The following is a 22,861-nucleotide window of genomic DNA, read 5'->3' as shown; positions in this document are numbered from 1 at the left end:
AATGTTGGATAGTCTTCATTTGCTGTGTTAGATAAAGTTGGAACTGATCTTAGAGGGTTCATGAGTCTTCAAAAAACAAAACTGAAGCCCTAACTTAGACTATTTTATAATGAATACAAGGCTGCAAACACTGCCAAGCTTTATGCAGAATGGATGAAGCACAGAGAGTGAATAGAAGATATCTTTGGCTTCAATCAAAGAAATCTGATTTTAATTTATTCTGGAATGGGAGGACCTCTGATTGATTGCAACTCACCAGTGTGGTTTGTGTGCCCTATATGTATTCCCACCTGTCTTTTTTCATGGGGACCTTTAGCAGGCTATGACTGACTGCAGTTTCATGTCAAGGGCAGCCCATTTCAGACCTTCTTTCTCTGGGAATCCTGAGGTGTATCCTCTGCTAAATGCCACTACCCTTCTGTGCCCATTCAGAGGGCTCCTGAATGGAGGATGCTGAGATACAGCCAGCAAAAATTGTTCCTTAGGCAGTCTGTACCCCATCATCCTTTGACAGGATGGAAGGTGTCAGTCCTCTGGTGCACATGAAGTTCATACTTTGTTCAGGGCTAGGAGGGGTACTGGAATATACTTCTCCCTTACATAGAGCTGTTTCCCTGACAAACACTGAGTCAGTGGTAACAGATAATCTCCTGGTAATCTTATTTTCTTCTGTTTACATATAGTACAGGATTTTTTAAGATGCAGCAAAATACCTTGACTTCATTTTTGATAGTTAACACCAAAATGGAAGGCTGCTTTTAAAACAATCTAACAAACCAGCATCATTTCTCTTTTTGAAACTGTCAGACTTCTAAATTTAGCAAATCAAGAGTTGGAAATCATGAAGAAATAAAGACCTGAGGTGTGACCAGAACTGTTTTTATCAGTTGACTAGAAGGCAACAAGAATATTGGCCATTTGGGCTTTTTCTTGGCCTGTGTGTTCATCTTTGAGTCCTGTCCTAAAACTGTATAACAAAATGCTTTGTATTTATATTATACTGAAACTGCTGTTTAATTTAAAACAGACTGCAATCTGTATCTGTTTAGCAGAATGCTTAAGTACATGGCCAGCTTTAAGCACATGCTGAATTCCTGATATGGTGTTGCAAACAGAATCATAAGCAGCCACAACATTTCACTTAAGCATTGTTTTCAGAGTGGCTGAATTTTCCTTGTAAGTGTATCTAAAAAAAAAAATCATTGTTAGAAATAAGAGTACCATAGCTTGGTACTAGAAGGAAGATAAATCTGCATCTGAACCACTCTCCACACCAAGTCCATGTTATCTCCTTGTTACAGCTGTAAACTGAATAACAGAACTGTGCTTGCTCTGATGCACAGATGGCAGAAATGGTAGATATTGAGGAAGAATGCACATTTTCATTTGGCATACTGAACCTGGCTTTTTGTTGGATAGAGTGGAATGCAACTGACTTGTTTTGCAATACTAATCTACAAACAAGGTTGACATTATAAATTGTTTTCTTTTGTGCAGAGTTCATGCAGAAAATAGCAGATGTGGTGTCCTACATTCGTAGTGAAGTGCAGAGAAAGAAAGGTATTTCCATGTTCAAATGAAGCTGATAGATTTTTAGGCAGCACTGCTGATGTCTGGGAGTAATAATATGTGAGTGCAGCTGGAAGCCACTGGTTAGAAAAACTCATCCCACACTGGCCTCTGCAAGACACATTGTTGGCAATCTTATGTGTGTTTACATGACAAAAGATTAATAGCTTTTCTGCTAAGAGCCAGCCAAAATAAAAGCCTCAGGAGGAACAGTGACAGTGGAAAAAAATTGTGTTCATTCTAATTTAAATTGGAATAAGTGGTGCTAGAAGAGGTTCCCTACTGCTTAGTTTTAGCATTTCTTTAGTACTGCAATCACTCATAATTTATCTGAGTTAGGATTTAGGGGTTTGTCTCAAACACTTTGTTTTGGGCACCACAGTACAAAAAAGGATGGATGAAGTTCAGCACATTTCCACAAAGGTTGTTACAGTCTTAGTACATTACATGCAAATTTGGTGTGAGAAAACTGTTCAGCCTGGAGAAAAGGAAATGAGAGATTTTACTATTGCTTTAGCTATCCAATGAAAGGTTACAGAGAAGATACAACCAAAGAACATGGTTTGGATCAACAGGAATTCTGGGTATATTTTAGGAAATAAATACTTTCACAGTAAAGGTAGTCAGACATTGGGACAAATTGCCCAGAGACGATACGGAATTTCCATGTTTGGGTATATTCAAACCTTAGCTGATATGAGTCTGGGCAACATAATTCAACTTTGAAGTTGGTTCTGAGTTTGACATCGGCTCTGTGCTGTGCAGGAGGTTGGATTAGAGGACTTCTAAGATCCCTTCCAATCTAAATGACTCTATGATCCTTTTACTCACAAATAAATAGTAAATTATCCCGGATTTGGAGTTGCAACGCATTGTTGAAATAAATTAAATTGGATATTTTATGTTGGTTTTGTGCTTTCAGGTCTCAAACCAAGCAATCTGCAAAAACCAGTTTTACTTGCCATGGCATTTTGTAATGAGGGACTGTATGCAGCTGGACATGTAAGGCATCCTTTGTGCTTTTAGCTTACTCTAAGTGTGGGAAAAACTACATTTAAATGGAGTATATTTGCAGAGTTCACTGCAAAGACAGGAGTTAGGAAAAAGTGAGGGGCTGCAGGACCATAGAGCTCCTCTCTGGTGTTGACTATATTACTTTGTTAAGGCTTGCAACAAGAGAGCAGAGTGTGAAAGGATTCCATTTTTCTACTCAAAGAAGCAATAAAAGAGGACAGTCCTGGTTTCATTTAAGAATATTGTAGAGAAACAGAAAAGAAGGATGGACAAAATAGGAAAGGAGAGAAAATGGCCAATAGAATTGCCAAATTATTTTGTACAAAATCTAACTCTATATCTAACTCAATCTGAAAATGCCATTGTACATTCCTGCTCAAGGGGGAGACAAATTCTTACACTGTCTAAAAACAATAATATGAAATCAAAAACATTATCTAATGAGAGAGTCTGCTGTTATCAAACATGGACTGTCACTAAGAATTGTATTAAAGAACACCTTTATGTTCAATAGATTTATTATCTCAGCTTTTTATTTAAACCTACTAAAGAAAAAAGACACTGTTGGTGATGGGATGCAGTTAAACTCTGCTGCTCTAGTGATTTTCTGAAGATCTTGCAGTTTAGTTTGCCAGATAGTATAACTGACATAGACCTCATGTGGATTTGTACTTTTCTGCACAGGAGGGCATTTTAATCTTTTATCACATCAAAGATCTGCAGTATGAGATAAAAATCTGTGCTGATATCTCACAGCCCATATCCAGCCTCATATTTTCTCCTGATTACACCAGTCTGCTGCTTGTCACTGACCAGGTACAACATTTGAGATAACAGCCCTACATAACGGGATATTCCTGGGATTCTATATGAGTATGCTGATACTGTTAGTACAAAATGTTTAATGTAATCACACAAGTCAACAAATTCTATCAGAAGTGAACATAGTCCATTCTGTGTTTTTACTGAAAATTGGGAAGACTTTTAATGAAGCACAGAACAATTGTCTCCTACAGATGGTGGAATATAAAGTACCTAATGTTGAGATTTCCCAACAGAAATCCTTGTGTGTGTACAGTTGAGTACTTGTTCAGGGTCTCTCATGTGTCCAAGTCATGGATCTACTGGGCATGAATTCCAGGCTTGATGTGTGCCTGCACAGGGAGAAAAGTGTAGCTTGGGTGTATCAGACCTACTGTGACTCTGCAGAAGAGTTGTTCTCTCTACAGACATGAAGTTTTGTGTTGGTGTAGAATATTCATTCATTTCTTGAGTAACATGAAATTGGGTGTGTTTAAATTACTTTATTAAAGCAAGTTTGAGAAACAAAACTTCTTGAAAATATGGTTAGCTGGAGTGCTGTAAAAGGAACTAACATTAGCCAGGGTAAATTAATATAATCCACTAAACTCAGATGAATTGTACTGGGCACATTTTACCTCAGGTTAGAGTCAAATATAAAAGTTCAAAGAGTGAAGCTCAGAAAGATGGGAGAGTTTTTTTAAGTCTTCAAAAGCTTCTAATGAAGAGTTTCATATCCCAGTGATGGATTATTTCTCTTTATTTGTCAGGGGACAGTCTATAGTTACAGACCTGCCCATAGTGGAGAGGCTGTCAAACTCTTGGACACATCCAGCAGCTGTTTTCTGGCAGCTGATTTTCTTACTCCAGGGAACAACTACTGTGTGGTAAGTAATTGTATTATTTCTAATGTAGAATAATAGCTCTTTTCAGGTAACCAGTATGTTGCTAAGGCACAAAATGAAAAGCCTTGCAGAAATCAGATTGTTCTGATATTTGTTACAGTTGTGTAACTTCTCATTAAAGAAGTAAATGGCATTCATTCAGCTATAGTCTATAAAAGGGTCAGAACTTTTATACTGGATTTCAGGTTGGATAATTTATGTTGTATTGGTTCTGATGTTGATTTGTGTGACTTAGATTGTTCAGGAAGATAGCTGAGCAAAAAGATGGATTCAGTTCAGAGAACTGATGTTGTCCAACAATTGCTACTGATCTTTTCAGCCCTCTGCACAGATTGGAACATCCAGAGAGATACTTCTGTGCTGAGTCCAGGGATAAAGAAGGCCTTTACTCATGCACCTGTCCATTCTTAGAAATTCCTTGCTTTTCACTATCTTTTACTCCAGCAAGACATATATCTTAGCCACCAATTCATTTAGAGGCCATGAATTCTCCAGTTAACCAGCCTAGAAAACCTGGGGTCATTGTCTATTAAATTGGCTGAATCTCTTTGTTCATCATTAGCATGGGAATGCTAAATTTTACCTGACTGTGTATGAGTACTGTGAAGGTTGAGTGATCTGTAGACTTACTTCTTGTAAGCCTTGCTACTTGTAGTTGTGGAATTACAAAATTACCTGGATATAGGAAGAACTCAAGATTTGTTTTGATACCCATCATTTTTCATGTGAGAAAATGAGACCTCTCTTCAAGGCCTTTCCTTTGCAAATAAAATTATAAGCAGGTTGTTGTATTGCTGGCAGGATGGCAGGAGTGCTAATATTGATCCAGTTAACAAGTTTTGCCCTAAATTGTCTCATTCTGCTAGAAGCTGCAGGAATGCACAAAAATTATTGAAAGTATTCCCTAAGCAGGTGTACCTTGCAGCACCTGGATTTAATGAAAAGTTAAATAATCCCAAGTCCCCCCTTAATCTGCCATGCTCAGTGATTATTTGAATCTGTATTCTATAGGAGATCACTAATCACTTCCAGACTATTTGGTTATTTAATCCTCTTTTGACTCTGTTTTTCTCTGTTCAACAGTCTGTAACAATTTCAGGTGAAGTACAAGTTTGGTCCTTGGAAGATGGAACTTTCCTCAGCAAGATAAACCTTGGTACAGAGGTACAAGTAACCAGGAGCTTATATCATGACTGATACTTAAAATTTTCTATATTTTTTAGTTGATAGCATAATATTCCACAGATTTGCATCAATCAGTGCTGAGGAAAGCTCAGTAATGTCTTTGAGCAACCCATCAATGAGATTTAAAGATTATCTTTCAGAATGTTTCCTTGAGCTAATCCTGTCATGTTTTTATCTTGACTTCAAAGCAGAGGGAATATTTCAGCCAAATGTCCTTGTGATGCATCTTCAGCACATCTTTGCACATCTAAATTTTTATGGTATTCCTTTTTTTTTTAAATGAGTAACAGAAAAGTTTCAAAAGTATAAAAGCTAAATGCCTTGACTGATAATGAAAAACAGGTTTTAAGAATTGAATTGATAAACGTATTTCAAACTCTTAATGCTTTGTGCTGATTTAAGATGCATTCAGACCCTGAAATCTGACATAGTAAAGAAAAAAAACCCCTTTCTATAGCAGCTGTACACACAACAGTGCACTCAGTGTTTTATTTATGTGAAACTTTTTTCACTTAAAATCTGGAGAGTGGATATAATGGTTTTTTCTCTGTAAAGAACAGAATTATGTTTTGATGTGTCGCTACAAAGCATAGATAAAATTTCCATTATGTCTCTAAATACTTTCTTTGTTAAAAACATGTTTTTTAAATAAACCACTTGTGGTTTCTTCTTCAAATTTTAGGGATTTTAAATAGCAAAGGAAAATGCATACTAGCAAATAGCATAATATATAAAAATATGTTGAATTGTTAAGTATCTTCTACTTCTCAACTAGGCAACTTCTATGGCTTGCTGTCCCTCCTCCAAGAGTGTTGCTGTAGGGACCCAAAGAGGTCACATCTGTTTCCTTGATGTTACCAAAGCTGAAGCTCCACGGGTTGTTCACAGAACTTTTCTTTCCAAACTTCCAGTGCTGTCTTTGCAGTAAGTATGTAGTAGGGTAGAGATATTGTCATTTTATTGCTTGAGTAATGATATTGGTTGAACAAAAAAATTTGACTTTTTTATTCTACAAATAAAAAATTAAAATATTTAATAGCTTCTACATTTTGTCAGCATATTCTGAATTGCTTGCAAGAGGCAGTAGCAGGATTTATATGAGAGAAATGTAATAAATCTGTATTTTAAGAAGGTTTAACTGAACACAGAAGATACTGATGTATAAGATCCTTTCTGAAAAATCACCATATGCAGTAATTCTGCACAATTCCGTGTATCTCACTCTAGAGGGTTATTTCTCACTGAATACAAATTTAAGGTTTTGTGAAGTTAAGTTTAAGCTTTTTGGTCATCTCTTTCTATATGGTGGATTTTTGTTACCGTTGCTAATTATTCATTTACTTGAAGTTCTGGAGATTACCAGTCCTCTTGGAATTAGCTCTAGTTATCTAAAAGGCTTTTTATGTTTGATTGGGGTTTTTTGTTGGTTGGGTCCCCATGTTCCCCCGCCCCCGCCACCAGTTACTGAAAAATCTGAGTGTATTTTACTCTACTTTGCAAAAGATAGAATGGATTCTGAACTGTTAAACTTTAATACAAATCTGTTATTTGAGACTCAGATGTATGCCTTTTCACAGCTACCTAAGACAGAACTTTAAAAATAAATACAGAAAGCAACTTGTTCAAAATTAAATCAATGCAAAGATCTGTTTTTTCAAAATAATATCAAGATCTGTGTAATAGTTTTATTTCCAAAAATATGAATATAAAGGAAATTCTGACTTAACAAAGTTGTTAATGCAGAATGCTGTGGAGTATGATCAGCTTTAGACTCCCACTCAATTAGAAACTGCACTCATAGCACTGGGCTTTATATCTGACCCTAAACCTGTAAACCCAGGATAGAAATTTATGTTTTGCATTTACTGAAGTCAGCAAGTTATGGAAGGGAAATTATTTGACTCCTTTTTATTGGCTGTATTGAATTGATTTCTACTTGGATTTGCATTTTACCTAGTTATGATCAGAGTGGCCAGATCCTCATTGCAAGAGCTACAGAAGGACACATCTTTATTCTAGATGCTCATCCATCAAAATTATTCCAGGTTCTGGGATATATAGGTAATACATGTAACAACATTAATTACACTTTCTTTTCTCTGTTTTCTGCATTTAAAGTATACTTGTAATCAGGCTAAGCCATTCACCTTCCTTCTATTTATTTTCTTGGAGTACTAAACATATTCTTCCCACCTATTTTCTAAGGGCCAGAGTTCTTTTTGGGTTTTTTTGTTTTGTAGGGTTTGGTTGGTTGGTTTTGGTTTTTGCTTTTGTTTTCCCCTTTGTGATTTTAGTTAGCAAATGTACCAATATTACCTTTCTTTCAGAGTATGTATAACTCACAGGGAAAAGAATGGACTAGCTGACAAACTGATCACAGCTCCAGCATAAAGTTAATAGTGATGGCAAAGAACTAAAGAACTTTGTGAGAATTTGGACTAAAATACTGTAGGTTTTAATCATTGTGTGTAATCTCCTGGTTCAAATTTCTACCACAGACTTCGTTAACATGGGAACTGCTGAAATTGTCAGGTTTGCTGGTTGATAGTGAGAAATAAAATATGATGAATTTTAACTCAACAAAAAATTGAAATTTGTGAATTTATTTTTCCAAAAGCATTATTCTTACAGATCATATCTGTGTGTGTAGGACTTTACCATAATTTTAAGTATAAGGGACATTATTTTATCATTTTAATTGGTTTAACAAACAGAATTATATCTCCTTAAATAACTTATGTAGTTTGCCTGATCGTATTCTTGTTGTCTGGAGAGTTTGTTAGAGGGGGGGTTTTCTGTTCTTTATTTGGCATTTTTCAGCAGATAGCCTCAAAATTGCTACAATTCAAGCTTGAGGTAAATTCAGATTTGACTATTTAATGTAACAAGAATGTGTTGGTGCTTAGGGATTCCCAGCACCTGGTGCCTCAAGGGAAATTGAATGCATGCAGCACTCCTGAGCTGTGCTCCCAACAGAGATCTTGTTTTGTGTCACAGGATATTTTAATAAAAACAATGTTACCATGCCACAATAACAGTTTCCATTAATGTTTATTACCTGCTTCAGTACTGGCAGATGAAGTGCTCCATCTTTCTGTAATTTCTGACTTAAAGAATGACTCAGTTGAAGTGATGGTACTTCTTAAGGTAGCAGAGGTCCATCAAACAAGACTGGAAATTTTTCGTCTGTCTTCAGCAATGATAACAGGTAAAAATTCAAATATATACTTACATTTTCTAGGGCAATAGGCCTAGTGTCAGATTTTCAAGTTATTTACATTTAATATTTAAGAGGCCTTACATTTTACAAACTTTTCAAAAAGTAGTTTTGTAGTTTTCAGCAAAGTTAGTATTTTCTTTAAATATTCACTTATTTTGGACTTACTTTTGTGCCTATGTTTAGATATATAAAATGGGGCTTTATTTTCAAAGCTGCTGAAGATCTACAGCTATTGTCTTCATTTCAATTTTTTATCAGGCGCCTTGTCAGTCTTAATTTCCGGTGTTCCTTTAAAGCTCAAATTAGAGAACTAATAAAATATATTAACTTTATATTACTAACTTTTATTCACTAATAAAATATAATAATTTTATCCACAAATAAAATGCCCTTTTGAAGATGTGAACTGCAGTGCTTTAGCCAATGCTACCCAGGCTGTGTGCTTCTCATGGCAGAGATTCCTAAAACAAGTTCTAGATGAAGGCAGTGGTGACATGAACCTGCATGCAAACTAATTAGCACTAATTATGTTGACTTAATACTCAAGAAGCAGAGTAAATTAGTGTATGCAAATAGTCACATCATGGTGGTTAAACTGTTTCCAGTACTTCTTTAGAGCCAGCAGAGCTATTGCTCTGCTTCACTGCAGTGTCCTGCACCAGCACAACTCACTGACCTGGTGTTAAATCTAAGTATTAATTAATTTCCAGTCACTTCCCTGGAAACTCACCTCATGCTCACTCCTTGCTGAGGATCATTTTCATAATTACATGATAGACAAAGCACCTGTATGAGTGGAGGTCATGCTTCTTCTTCCTCCCTCTTTCTCTTGTCAATCTTTTAGATAATGATAAGTATGTGAATGAACAAGGAATGTTTAATGCTAGTGCCCTGGAAAAGAAGCAATATGATCTGGATTGCCCTTTGAGCTCAGCAGTCAGACTGAAGGATAACATCGTGTATGGCTACTGCTCCTGTGCACCTTTCATCTGTAAATACCACCTCTCTGAAAAGGTAATTCTCTGAAGTTGCAGTATTTTGGGTCATGGTTAAATACCAGCAAACAAAGGCTGCAGGTAAAATTAATATAGCAGGATATTATCTTAAAGAAATCCTCTCTCTGGTCAAAATGCCTACTCCATACATACTCAACTTTCAGTATGCTACCACTTGTTCAGAAACCTGGCAAAAATAATGTTCTTGTTCTATTATACTGCTTTTTAAAATCCCCACAGCTTGCAGGCACTTCACAAGTGGCTTCTGTGCTGGAGCTGTGGGTTTGTGCAGTCTGCTGAGTCACCTGGACATGCAGCTCCTGAAGGGACTGAGCAACATCAGCCCAGGACTCTCAGATGCAAACCCAGCCCAGCCTCACAAGGAGGCAGTGGGGGCTTCAGGAAGCCACTGTCACTGTCTGCTGAGGAGCTGCAGCTCTCTGCAGCTCATAGGTCTCCCAGAGTTTAAGAATCAAGGCAGATAAAAAGGCGAATTCTAAGGTCAGCATTCCTCCTTGACATGTCCCTTCCTTTCTGAGCTAAGAAATTCAGGCTTGAATGTATCAGGCTGAATCCAGACCCTTTTGCAGAGATGAGAAGCAAACCAGCAGCACAGCAATGGTACTACTTCCTCAGCTCAGTAATCCAACAACAGTTTAAACTGCAATGCATGTGGTAACCCACAAACCTCTCATTAATTTTCTCAAAATGGCATAGATATCATCTGAACTGCTGCTAACCTTTTGCTTGTTTGGCAGAATAAGTGGGAAGATCCATCAGTATTTTCATCAGAAAAGAAGATTCCTAGCAAACAGTTTGGATCAGGTTTGCTCTGTTTATCACCCAACAGCCAGTGGCTGGCAGCAGCAGCCAAGGATGGTGTTTTGTTTATCTACAATACTTCTACTCTGGTAGGTGGGCGTCTGGGCACAGGCTTTGTTTGATTTACATGAAACAAAAGTGTGAAAATTACTTCCTTTAACTGTAAACTTTTCCTCACTTGAATAGAAGGTGTTTGAGAAAAATTTATGTTGAAAATGAACTGGCATAGCATTATACAAGACAATTATTTTTATAATGAGTGTGTGTATACAAGCATACAAACCACTTACTTCCTTCTTCAGTAAATTTTAGCATAGATAATTTTGCTACTGTTCTTACCTCCTGCAAAATCAATATACTACAAACTTGTCCCATGTGTAGTCAAACCTGTTAAACTTAAAACCCCTAGTATTTTATGTACTTTGTATTGCCATTTTGGATTGACTTTTATCTAAAAATAAAGAAACATTAAAATGTTTTTAAAATTTAAGTAATAAAAATAATTTAAAGACATATTCCATTATAAAAACATATTTGCTGATACTGCTTCTATGACTTCTCTAGGATGTACTTGCTCAAAAGCATTGTCACTCATATCAAGGAGGGGGAATCAGATCCATGGTATTCTCCCTGGATGGCAATTTCATCCTAGTTAACGGTGAAAATGATTGTGCCCTGGTGTGTCTGAAGTGGAAGTATGTATAAAGTGGCAGACTAATACTGATTGTGTCATTTCTTGTAACCTGATAGATTAATTTTTGCATCTACTTGTGATTCTAGACTTCCTTTTTCTTAGTCTCAAAGTAAGGAGAAGAATTGCATAGAAATAAAAGCATTCCTCTCATCTTCAGAGGCAGCCTGGCCTCCCTAGCTCAGGAAAAGTCTTGGACTTTGGGTCTGATTGCAGCACAACATACAGGAATACCTTCTGAGAAGTACTACAGAATCACAGAATCACTGGGTTGGAAGAGACATTTAAGATCATCGAGTCCAGCCCAGCCCCAACACCTCAGTTAAACCATGGCACAAGTGCCACATCCAGTCTTTTTTTAAACACATCCAGGGACGGTTTACCACCCTCCACCACCTCCCCAGGCAGACCATTCCAGAACTTTATCACTCTTTCCATGAAAAAACTTTTTCCTGATATCCAACCTATATTTCCCTTGATGCACCTTGAGACTGAGTCCTCTGGTTCTGCCAGCGCTGCCTGGAGAAAGAGACTAACCCCACCTGATCACAACCACCATCAGGGAGCTGTACAGAGTGATAACATCACCCCTGAGTCTCCTTTTCTCCAGGCTAAACAGCCCTAGCTCCCTCAGTCATTCCTCCCAGGGTTTGTTTTCCAAGCCCCTTACCAGCCTCATTTCCCCCTCTGGACACACTCCAGTGTCTCAAAGTCCTTCCCAAACTGAGGGGCCAGAACTGGACACAGCACTCAAGGTGTGGCCTCACCAGTGCTGAGTACAGGGGAAGGATGACCTCCCTGCTCCTGCTGGCCACACTATTCCTGATCCAGACCAGGATGCCCTTGGCCTTCTGGCCACTGGGGCACACTGCTGGCTCGTGTTCAGTCAGCTGTCAACCAGTACCTCCAGGCACCTTTCTGCCTGGGCACTGTCCAGCCACACTGTCCCCAGCCTATGACACTGCAGGGGTTATTGTGGCCAAATGCAGGACTCAGCACTTGGACTTACTAATCATAACCTGATAGCTCTTATCATTCTCAAATCAGCTTTGGAAGGGGCTCTCTGGGGATGTAAGGGATGTAATCTGAGACACTATTTTAACTCAGGGAAAAGGAGACATCCCAGCTTTAATGGAATTCTACTGTGGCTGTAGAGAGCTCTTAGCAGACATAAGGAGTAAGAGACACTTGAAAGTACAGCTTTCCTCCAGGAAAATAAGTGTTCAGGTAGATTAATAAAGATTACTCTGTCAGAGCAATATTTCTAATATGGGTAATCCATCTTTCAGAATTTTTACTTGTGTGGAGGGTTCACTTAATTATGCAATTCTAGAACTCAAACAATACAAAAATATTCAAAACGCATTTTTAACAAGTTAATAACTGTGTTATAAAGAATATTTAATACTTTGTCCTTTTTCATAATATACAAAAAATACATCAGTTCCCTTTCTGTTTACCAGGGAGATAAAGAAAACTGAAGTTGAGGAAGCTGCTCTTTACTGGCAATCTCTACGTGATATACTGAACAAGTCTACTTCAGATGAAAACTCTGCTTTAAAATCTATGGCAGAATGGAATTTTGACCCAGAATCCACATCAAAATCACTTCCAGTAAAGAAATTTAAAGTGCTTTCTTTATTTTTATGGGGGGAAAAAAAGTTTGATCATTATCCTAAAATTTTACATGATAAAAATTGTCCTTAATACACTGACCCTTTTGTTAAAGTGGAAGAATACCCCTGAGGATAGGCTGAATATGCTTAAATAGTAATTTGTGGAGGAGTACTATCAAAGAAATAGGATATTTATGTGAAGATGACATTCACATCTCCAGTTTCACTTGGTTTTCTCAGCCACAGAAAACTCTGTGAAAGTCAGTTTCTCCTCATGTGCAGTTACATGTCCTTCCCAGTGAGATGTTACTGCTATACATTGTGTGTTACTAATTGTATGGTTTTTCATTGAAATCAATTAAAATAGGGATTACAGAGATTAGTCCAGTCAATCATTCTAGTCAAAAGGCTGTGCATAATAAATAGCAAGAGTTTGCAGGATCAGATCTGGGGACTAGTTAGGCAACAAAATTGTAGCACCCTCTAATTTGGTGGCGGTGATGGTGGTGGTGTTTCTAATGGGAGTCCACTTTTTCTTTCCTTTCCATCTTTCTTTCACTAGTTCTCTAAGTGCCTGAGCTAGATGTTTATATCCTTAATATAAACATCAGGAGGCACCACTGAAATCTTTTCATGCACAGGTGACAGAAGAAGATGGAGACGTCACAAATACCGATGACATGACATGGTTAGGTCAGAAAACACAGAAGGTACCTTCACAAAACAAGTATTAATCAAAGCCAGAGTTTTCAAGGGTCATTAGTCACTTGGGGTACCAAAGCATTTGCTGTAAGCAGATCTAGTTTCAAAGCTTTTCTCACAATTGGCCCTTTCTTTAACCATTGCGATGTCGACTTTTGGAAATTCTAGGCCAAGGTTATAAACACATCAGAGAAGGTGCCTAGCACAATAGAAGCACTGAAGACCAGAAGAACACCTCTATACAAGGAGTATACAAAAAAAAACCAACAACAACAAAAAAAAACAAAACAAAACAAAAAAAACAAGGGGGAAAAAGCCTGACAAATTAACTTATTTTAGAAACTTTAAAGACTTTTTATACGATATGTCAAAAAGTTGTCGAGAAGATTATTACCAGAAACCAAGCAGGTTGCTCAAAGAAAAATAAAAACAATGAAAAATCTAAGGATTAAAAAATCCTGGGAGTAGGCTTTATGCAGTTCAGTGTGTCTGTAAGCACTGCACTTGTAATTACATCTTTCTTTAGTATTTTCTTTTTTTCAAGCACTGTTGCCGTACAACCAGTTTACAATGTGACCTGGCTGTAAAATCTGTTTTCTCTTGTGCAATTCTAAGCATCATCCTCTTGAATTAGGGTTGCGTCTGTTTCAGTTATTAACCCCTCTGGCATTTTATTTTCTGTACAGATAATGTTCCTTTAGATTACTTCTGATTTTTTTTTCTCTTGCCTTTTTTTTTTGCCTTTCAACAATGCATTTGTTGTATGTCAGGTTATGAGAGAAGAGACTCTGAGGTTTGCTAACCAGAAGGAAGAGCTGCAAATGGGAATTAGAAAGCTGCGTGAAACTGTGAGTTTCTTACCAGGGTAATGACTCGGCTTCCCAGTTTTGTTTACAAGAACACCTCCTTTATAGCTGTGAGCTCTAGTGCTAAGTTCCATTTTTGTCATAGACTCTGAGCAGACAGTTATTAAAGAGATGTGTTTCTTCAGGGACCAGTGCTGAAACTGCCAGGAGCTACTGTCTGCTTCTCATTTTCCTTTTCTCTAAATGAATATTTTGTACCAGCCTCGTACCTTGAGCTATCTGTCCCCTCAGCAAGCTTATTTCTGCTCATCTAACAACCTTCCATTATAAAAAAGAGTGTCCTCTCCTTTTTCTTCTGTTTCTTCCCATAAGGCAGTTAAAATTGCAGGTAATTAAAATAATTTTCTCTGATGTAAAGTTAAAAATTGCAGTTCCTCTATTCACATTCAAATTACTTTTTATTCCTTATATTTTTTTAAACAGGTTCAGAAAATGATGCATGAAAATGAGCAGGTGCCAGACATTGAGAAACTCGAGCACTGGGAGTTCAACCTGGATTTAGAAGAACAGGAACAAGTGCAAGCAGAGGCTGAAGAAGATGTGGCCAGGGTATGGCAGAATGGGGAAACATTTTAAAACTATCAGTGGAAAGGAGAAAAGTTATTAAATAACAGAGGATTAGCTCAAAGTTACTGTTCACTGCTGAGAAGCAGAAAACCAGAAAAGTATTTAAAGCCACGTTTTGAAGCAGGTGAAACTGCTGAGGCAGACAAAGCAAATTGGAATATGATTTATGCCAGAAACTATAAATCTCACACTTTGGCCTTGGGATTGTTGCTTAAGTTCTAGAATGTTTTTCTTCTAGAAAATTATGCCTTCAGTACTATGCAGATAGTTTTTGGAGAAGATAGCAGTGATGGTCTAAGATGATAGTTGATAATATAGATATTTCATTTAATTTCTTAGTCTTCTTTCAGTAACTCAGTGCAAATTGTCCATATCTTGTTACTTTGCACCACATCCTGTTATTTTCTCTTCTTTGTCTTGAAAGGCGAGGAGGGAGATGGAGATGGAGATTTTATCCTACTGCTATTTGCAGGATTTAATCAAATATGAGTGCTGGGATGACATGTGTGTAAAAGGACGTGCAGTTAAGGTAACCTCTGCTTTCTAAGACATTTTCTGCAGTAGCTTATTTATTCCTTAAGGTACAGAGACAAAATAACACATTTCTGATTTGCTTATGGTGTGGGAAAAACTTTACTTCTTCCCAAGGCTTGGGGAAATCTTATATTCTGTTAATTTTGTCTGAGCCTCTTGGATTTTACTTTCTAAAATAGAAAGTAGTGCTGATAAGCAAATAGGGAACTCTAATTCCTTGATCTCAGACAATATATTACACATTATTGCTAAAAGGAGAAGTAAATACTATTTTTCTTTGTCAGTCCATATGAGTTCTGCTACAGAGAACACAAAGGCAAAATCTAACCCCAATTTTGCCTATTTTAAATAGAGGGAGATTAGTCAAATTGATGATACTGAATTATCCCAAGGGTAGTGAAAGACCGAGTCATTTTACAAAAAAACCCAAACAAACTAGTTCTGGTTTAATGCTGTGGATGAAGATGGATAAAGAGACCACACCCATGGATTATTTTTTAAAATATAATTTGAATGCACAGGTGACAGAAGAAGATGGAAATGTCACAAAACAATGTATTAAATACAATGTATTTAATGTATTTAATACATTGTCTGTACTAATTGATCCTCAGTTTTATTCCTGATTTGATGCAGTCTGTAACTGTTTAGGACTCAGGTATTGAACCAATGAACTGACAGAAGCAATACAAAGAACTTCTTACTTTGGTTTTTTTTTGTTTTTTTTTTTTTAATTTGAGCAGTGCTTCCATATGGATTGTGAAGTGAGGAATTTTCCACTGAAGGAACGTAGTCAAGAAGAGCTGGAAACTTTGAAGAAAGTTCTCCAGTTAAAGCAGACAGCTTATCTTCAGGTACAGATCATGATCTTTGCAGTTGGCATTTTATCACTTCTTTATCTAGTTACATTCCTAAGGCCCATTTTCTTGCTCTAGAAGTTGGCCAAAAAAAATTAAAAACATAAATAAAGGTGAAATATTGTTAAAAAGTATTAGTCTTAAATAGTCACAGAATAGCTGAAGTTAGAAGAGCCCTTTGGAAGTTATCTTGTCCAACATTCCTGGAGCATTTACTCAGGGCTATGTCCAGTGAGTCTTGGAATATCTCCATGGTGAAGGAATCCATAAGCTCTCTGGGCCACCTTTTGTCATGTTTGACAACCCTCACAGGAAAAAGAAACCCTCCCCCCCAAGCCTTCTCCTTCCTGAGGGTAAACAATTCCAGTTCTCTCAGTCTGTCCTCACATATAAAATGTTTAAAATCTTTACTGATATTAGTGCCCTATCACTGGACTTACTTTAGTATTCCCAGTGTTGTACTGGGGAACCTACAAATGGACCCAGTTTTCCAGATATGATCATTTCAGCTTGTATTATTTTGATCACTGAGTTAATTGAAGAATATAACCTTAGAATTTTCTTCATTGTGTGCCACTGGATCATGTTCAAACTTAACACAGTTGCCATGTTTCTGATATGCAGGCTCAGAAGAAAAATCTTGATTCTGAGACTGCTTTATCTGAGGAAGAAGGAGAGAAGGCAGCAGGAGAAGTGGCTGATGGTGCATCTCGCTGCCTAAATGGAAGCCTGAGCTCTCAGTATGGTGGGGACACATCTATCCTATACCACCAATGTGACCTGCACACAAAGGAGCAGAAACTCAATCAGACAATATTATTGAAGGTGGTATCTTCTGAAACCTGTCCTACTGCAGTGACACTCTTGTATCTGTTGGTTTTTACACCAGTCACAGCCAGTGTTAGAATCTGGACATACTGACACTAAACAATGGAGAGTGGCACCAGTCTCTGAGTAACTGAGACAAGGTGATAAATGCACTTAGTGCTGTGGCTTTGCCAGCTTGGGTGTGGAAGAACAAGATTTTATGAAATTGGTTATCCAATTTCAGGGTATCTGTATCCTTTTCATGGTGCATTTTAGTAAATTGACACAGTAAGAGGGACATATACTTTACCCTCATTAAAGTTCTGCTCTTCTTTGTTGAGATCAATTCTTTATGCTAAAATAAGAGTTTATCCACTAAGAATACATGCTTTTTAGCACCTGTGATTTACAGACTCTAGATTTACAGGTCACATGTTTTTTTCTTTGAAGCTTCTCCTTCTGTCATCTGGAGAGGGCCAAAAAAGAAGCAAATAGAGGACAGCCTAATTTTTTATCTAGCTTTGGCAGCAGCATGTTTCTTTCAGACTCTTTCTTAAATGCCAAATGTATAGAAGAAAATGAATAAAAAATTCTAGGAAAAAAAAAAGAAAAAAAAGAGATCATCTGCCTGAGTCCATTGAACAAACTTGAACTCTATGCTTACAATTTTCACAAAAAGGTTTTATCAGTTTATCTCCTTGTCACACACACAAATGCACACATTCATGATTCTGATGGCTTGAGGAGTAGTATATAAACATGGATGGATGTGACCTGAACAGTACTGCTGTTTCCTTTTTGGTATTCCAGGATGTCATTTACAAAGTGAAAACTGCTTTTAATGAGGAATTTGACACAGTTGTAAAACAAAAGGAGCAGGAGATAGCACGAGTGAAAGAAAGAAACCTGAAGATCCAAGAAATCTTAGAGAAGCTTGACCTTCAAGTGGAAGTGTGGGAGCCAGTCCTTACAGATGATGAGGTGCCGGAGCGAGCGCTCACCGTTCAGGATTCAGAGGTGTCTGAAAAATGCATCTTTGTATTTGACCCATTCACAGCCAGCTTTCTAATTCTTGTTATTTCCAGACATTGTGTGTGTCAGTACTGAAAAACCTTCAAGCAGATGTGTCTATATACTTAAAATCATCTTTTTGGCCCATTTTCTTCCCTTTCCTTTTTAGGGAGAAAAGCCTTAAGTCGATCTGAAATGAAAAATGTATACAAACTTAATTTATTGCTGTTAAAAGTTTTCAAAATGCTCATAAATTAGATAGAAGTTCTTTGTTTCTAACATTCCAACCAGGCTTTCAGGAATTGCTTCCATAGTTAAGGGTTTCTCTGTTTTGTCTGAGTGCCATTTTGAAACAAAGTAGTTTTAAACTAAAAATCTAAGTATTAGAACATACTTAGTAATGTACTTTTAAATTCAATTAATTATTTACAAAGAAACACCATATTTCTTATGCAATAAATTCCATTGATCTTATCTGCTCATGTGGTCAATCTTTTCCCATTTTTCTTTGCTCTCTCACCAGTCCATGTTACCCCACTGTAAGAGAAGGCATACACAAAACACAAGTAAAAGCAACAAAAGTGATGGTGGTTTATATTTCAGGATATTTAATTGTAGTTTCTGTTCAAAAGGAGAAGTTTCAACTTGAGGAATATTGTCATAGAGCAGAGATAGAGCAAGCATTGAGAATTTGTATTACACCATTGTCATGGTTTAACCCCAGTCAACAATTATGCACCACACAGCTGCTCACTCACTGCCCCTTCTCACCAGGGTGAGGGAAACAATCGGAAGGGTAAAAGTGAGAAAACTCGTGGGTTGAGATTAGAAGTTTCATTACTGAAATAAAACATAATAATAATGACAACAATGATAATCATAATGTAATTAATGCAATTAAAACATAATCATAAATGTAATTAAGAGGAAAATAATGAAAAGAGTAAGGAATAAAATCCAAGAAAAACAACTGACGCAAATGAAAAACAATTGCTCAGCACCAACATGCCAATCCCCAGGCTGTGGGATGCACTGTACACCAGCTACTTGGAAGAAAATTAGCTCTATACCAGCCAAAATCAGGACCACCATTTTTCCAAAGGTTCTTAGTCCCTGTGATGACATTTGGAGAAAAGAACCCTGATACTAACTTCATTTTCTGCCTTCAGATTAAAGCTGAGAAATACATGACTCAAGAGGAGACAGAGCAGGCAGAAATGCTGGCCAAGCTTGAAATGGAAAGACGCCTTGCTGCTACGGTAAGTAAAGAAACATCCCTTTTACATCCCTCTGTTTAGGCTATTGAATTATTGCAGCACTGAAACATAACAGTGATGTAGTATGGGAGAATAAATCTAAACTATTGAGGATTGAGGTATTGAGGATATATGCCTCTTCCTTATTATTATTGTTTTCAATCAGAACTACATAGGTCAGGTGGGGGGAGAAGAGATAGAGTGTTAGACTCACAGTTTTTAAACATGTGCTTAGGGGCAATTTAAAATACTGTATCAGATGGCTGGGAATTAGATTCATGTCCAGATTCATGCTACTCCTCAATCAAGATCTTTTTGCTTGCTATGTGTTTGTTGACTCAGCAGCCTCTTTTCTCCATGGTTCAGACTAGAAGACTGTAGAGCTTTCCTCTGGCTTTAAAATGCATCTGTAAAAAAACAGAGATGGTTCTTTCCCCAAAGATGCACAATTACAACTTCCTTCTTCATGGCTTGTCAGTTGGCCAGGAGTAACCTATGCCTGTGTTCCTTCCAAAACTGCCAAAATGGCAGTTTTAGTAAGTTATTTGGCATATGAGTAACTGTTTACCAGAAAAACTAAACTCTTGGCATGTTTCATACACATGTCCAAAAAACATTAATCTGCTTTTACACACTGAATAATCTAGAGATAAACACTGCTATCATGCCCCAAACTTGCAATTGCTACATTTGCTTTTGTACCTACAAGTATTTTCTGTGGTTCTTCCCAGGACGATGAACGACTGCGTGCTCTTGATGACATGATGGGTGGAGTGCTGGAACTCAGGAGGGAAGACATTTTGAAAATGGTGAGATGTGTTTCTGCCATGTCCTTTAGGAAACCCGTGGGCTCTTCTGGCAACGTGAAATTCAACCAGCAAATATCTCCAACCTCAGTGACCAAAGAAAGCTGGAGAACTGTAGAATTGCACTATGACCAGAGAGACTCCATAAGAGAGCATACACAAAAAGAGACCACAAGATTCTACTGCCTGTGTAGAATTACCCATCAACACCTGTTCCTGTCTCAGTGGAATACTGTAGGAACATCATCTATTTAATGTACATCTAATATATTACCATTATAACACCTATATTGCTGGGGGAAGGCTGTGATCTTACAGAAAACCACTGTGCTTTATTTAACTCACCAAATATAGATAGTGCAACAGTTGAGAAAGGAAAGGATGTGGAGTGCCACAGGAAACGGGTGTGGCAGACCCAAGCACTCCTCTGAAATCAATCTGTTTTGGAAAATTAGGACTCCACATAGAAGCTTACATGAGCATGGAGTTAGGTTTGGGGTTCTGAAACAGAAAATTTGGTGTATCTTGTACTGACAGTAGTATTTGAGTACCAAATTCTTGTATTTTGCAAGATCCAGTAGTGAATTCCTGTAAGCCAGTGAGTCTATATCTATCTATATATATATATGATATATATACAATATATATACACTAAAATTACTGGTGCAAGTAACAAAGCAAAGCAACAGAATATATATGTTACTTTGATTTAAGGTTTGTACCTTACTAAGAAATACCTTTTGTTAAATTTAGTGCATGCTGTACTTTCTTAGTGTGCTGATCTAGACTTAATATTGCTTTTTAAGCATATTATTCTTCAATACTTCCAGGATATTCCTCCACCTGATTTTGTATCCAGACCTGAGGACCTTTGGACTGAAGAAGAAAAGAAAGTATTTGAAGAATATGAGAAAAAAGTCACGGAACTGAATGAAGAAAAAGAAGATTATAGACAGGTAAATTAAATGAGGAAAATATGGGTTTGTTCACAGTGCTCATGACCAAAGCTTCCAATCTGTCTCAGAAGCAGCTTCTAAAAATTAATACTAATAAATGGGATAAACTAAGAATAAATGATCATCAAAGATCATATGGCATATTAAATAAATCCTACCTTAGACAGAATCAGGCAGTCTCCACTTATAACAATTACTATGAGCAAAAACTTGTAAAAGTTGTGATATCCTAAGAAGGTAACTTTCCTTCACAAATGTACCAGTATTTCTAAAATGTGTTTTTCAGGTTCATTCCCAGAGTTGCTGATGCCATACACAAATAATAAAATTATATTTATTTTTCAAAGTGGTATTGGAACAACATAACTTTGTAGCCTGGCAGAACTCTCTTTCCAAACAAGTAATTTCTGTGGCCTTTTGACTGAATTATACATTTCTGTATTGTGCATTCTCCATCATCTCAGATATATATCGAGAGAGACATAAAAATTACTTGTTCCTCCAGATGTAATATTGCTGCTCTTGTCCTTCCCTTCCCCAGTTTCTGAGAAATGAATGGAACAAAATTGAAGCTTCCATCAAGGAAACAACACAAAATTTTGATGAGATTGTCTGCAAACTCTCTGAAAAGAAACTGAAATCACAGATGGTCATCTACCAGGTATTGCAAAAAGCATTAATTTTTCATCTCTACCTCTGTGCAGCAGAAATTTTAACTTTTTTATTACAATCATTTCACAGGAAGAACTCAAAATAGTCAATCTCATTTATTCTTTACTGTTGGATGAAGAGTTGGACACCAGAGAAGCTGGACTTCATAAATTCCTTATGAAAAAGAAGAAAGAAAAAGTAAGTTATCATTTGGAATGCTGTTGTTAGGAGCAATGTAATGTTTACAGTACAGTTTCATATGAAGTCTGCTCTTTGCACACCAAAATCTTGCCATAAAGGACTTTCTAACAATTTACAGGTGTAAATTTTAATTTGTACAGGTGACATACATTATAAATAGCTCTGGTACTTGATAGGTACTCAGCTTGGTTCATCTGGAGTTCTTTGGTAAAACTTCATACATTCAAAAGGGCACGCTGCTATTTGTTTGCTACATATAATATTCTTCTGTACCTGGTATCAAGCTGAAAGTACAGTAGTAGGTCTAGGTTTCAATGCACGTCTCTTACTGTGGTAGTCTGCAGGTTGGTTCTGGCATTTGGGACAATATTATCCCATTTGCCCACTTTGTCTTCATGGAGCTGTTCATGAGTCCACAGATAATAAATACACTGCTGCCTTCACATGTCAGCTCTCCTGCTCAGCCTGTGTGTGCTTGGAGCTGCCAGCAGCCCGTTCTGAGCTGCAGGGAGGGATTCCAAACAGGCATCTAGCTCCCACCACTGAACTGGCTGGACTAGTTTTAAAGCCATCTGAGGCCAAGTGTATACCAGCTTACAATTTTCAATTCCACCCCCCCCATTTTCTAAATGGTACAACTTTTGGTCCATGGAAACCATCAAAAACTGTCACAAGAAGTTTGTCACACAACAAAACTGTCTCCCCAGCAGAGTATTAGCATTTAACAGCCTCTATAAAACATGACTTTAGTATCCTGACACATAGCAGAACTGTGCCATGACAATGGGGAAATTGCATTCTAAAGTTAAGAACTCTCCACTAAACAACA

The 22,861-nt window shown here is 37.2% G+C and overlaps 1 protein-coding gene across 6 annotated transcripts in view; it reads left to right on the top strand.

The window, feature by feature from the left end:
- Positions 1-22,861, top strand: part of CFAP43 (cilia and flagella associated protein 43) — a 43,175-nt gene that overhangs the window by 12,265 nt on the left and 8,049 nt on the right. For 3 of the 6 annotated variants that reach the window (XM_038141128.1, XM_038141131.1, XM_038141132.1), the window contains 23 exons: positions 2,492-2,571; positions 3,268-3,399; positions 4,155-4,271; positions 5,373-5,453; positions 6,250-6,398; positions 7,432-7,535; positions 8,542-8,682; positions 9,539-9,708; positions 10,448-10,600; positions 11,076-11,206; positions 12,666-12,816; positions 13,460-13,528; positions 14,291-14,368; positions 14,810-14,935; positions 15,378-15,482; positions 16,231-16,341; positions 16,969-17,169; positions 17,962-18,168; positions 19,332-19,421; positions 20,150-20,227; positions 21,055-21,180; positions 21,722-21,841; positions 21,922-22,029. In XM_038141128.1, the coding sequence (XP_037997056.1) occupies positions 2,492-2,571; positions 3,268-3,399; positions 4,155-4,271; positions 5,373-5,453; positions 6,250-6,398; positions 7,432-7,535; positions 8,542-8,682; positions 9,539-9,708; positions 10,448-10,600; positions 11,076-11,206; positions 12,666-12,816; positions 13,460-13,528; positions 14,291-14,368; positions 14,810-14,935; positions 15,378-15,482; positions 16,231-16,341; positions 16,969-17,169; positions 17,962-18,168; positions 19,332-19,421; positions 20,150-20,227; positions 21,055-21,180; positions 21,722-21,841; positions 21,922-22,029 (2,828 nt within the window). Of the gene's footprint in view, positions 1-1,497; positions 1,561-2,491; positions 2,572-3,267; positions 3,400-4,154; positions 4,272-5,372; positions 5,454-6,249; positions 6,399-7,431; positions 7,536-8,541; positions 8,683-9,538; positions 9,709-10,447; positions 10,601-11,075; positions 11,207-12,665; positions 12,817-13,459; positions 13,529-14,290; positions 14,369-14,809; positions 14,936-15,377; positions 15,483-16,230; positions 16,342-16,968; positions 17,170-17,961; positions 18,169-19,331; positions 19,422-20,149; positions 20,228-21,054; positions 21,181-21,721; positions 21,842-21,921; positions 22,030-22,861 lie in introns of all 6 variants that reach the window. The other 3 variants (XM_038141127.1, XM_038141130.1, XM_038141129.1) reach the window with 2 other exon arrangements.

The sequence above is a fragment of the Motacilla alba genome, chromosome 6, assembly GCF_015832195.1.
Source record: "Motacilla alba alba isolate MOTALB_02 chromosome 6, Motacilla_alba_V1.0_pri, whole genome shotgun sequence".
Lineage (NCBI taxonomy): Eukaryota > Metazoa > Chordata > Aves > Passeriformes > Motacillidae > Motacilla > Motacilla alba.
This window is presented reverse-complemented; position numbering and strand designations above follow the sequence as displayed.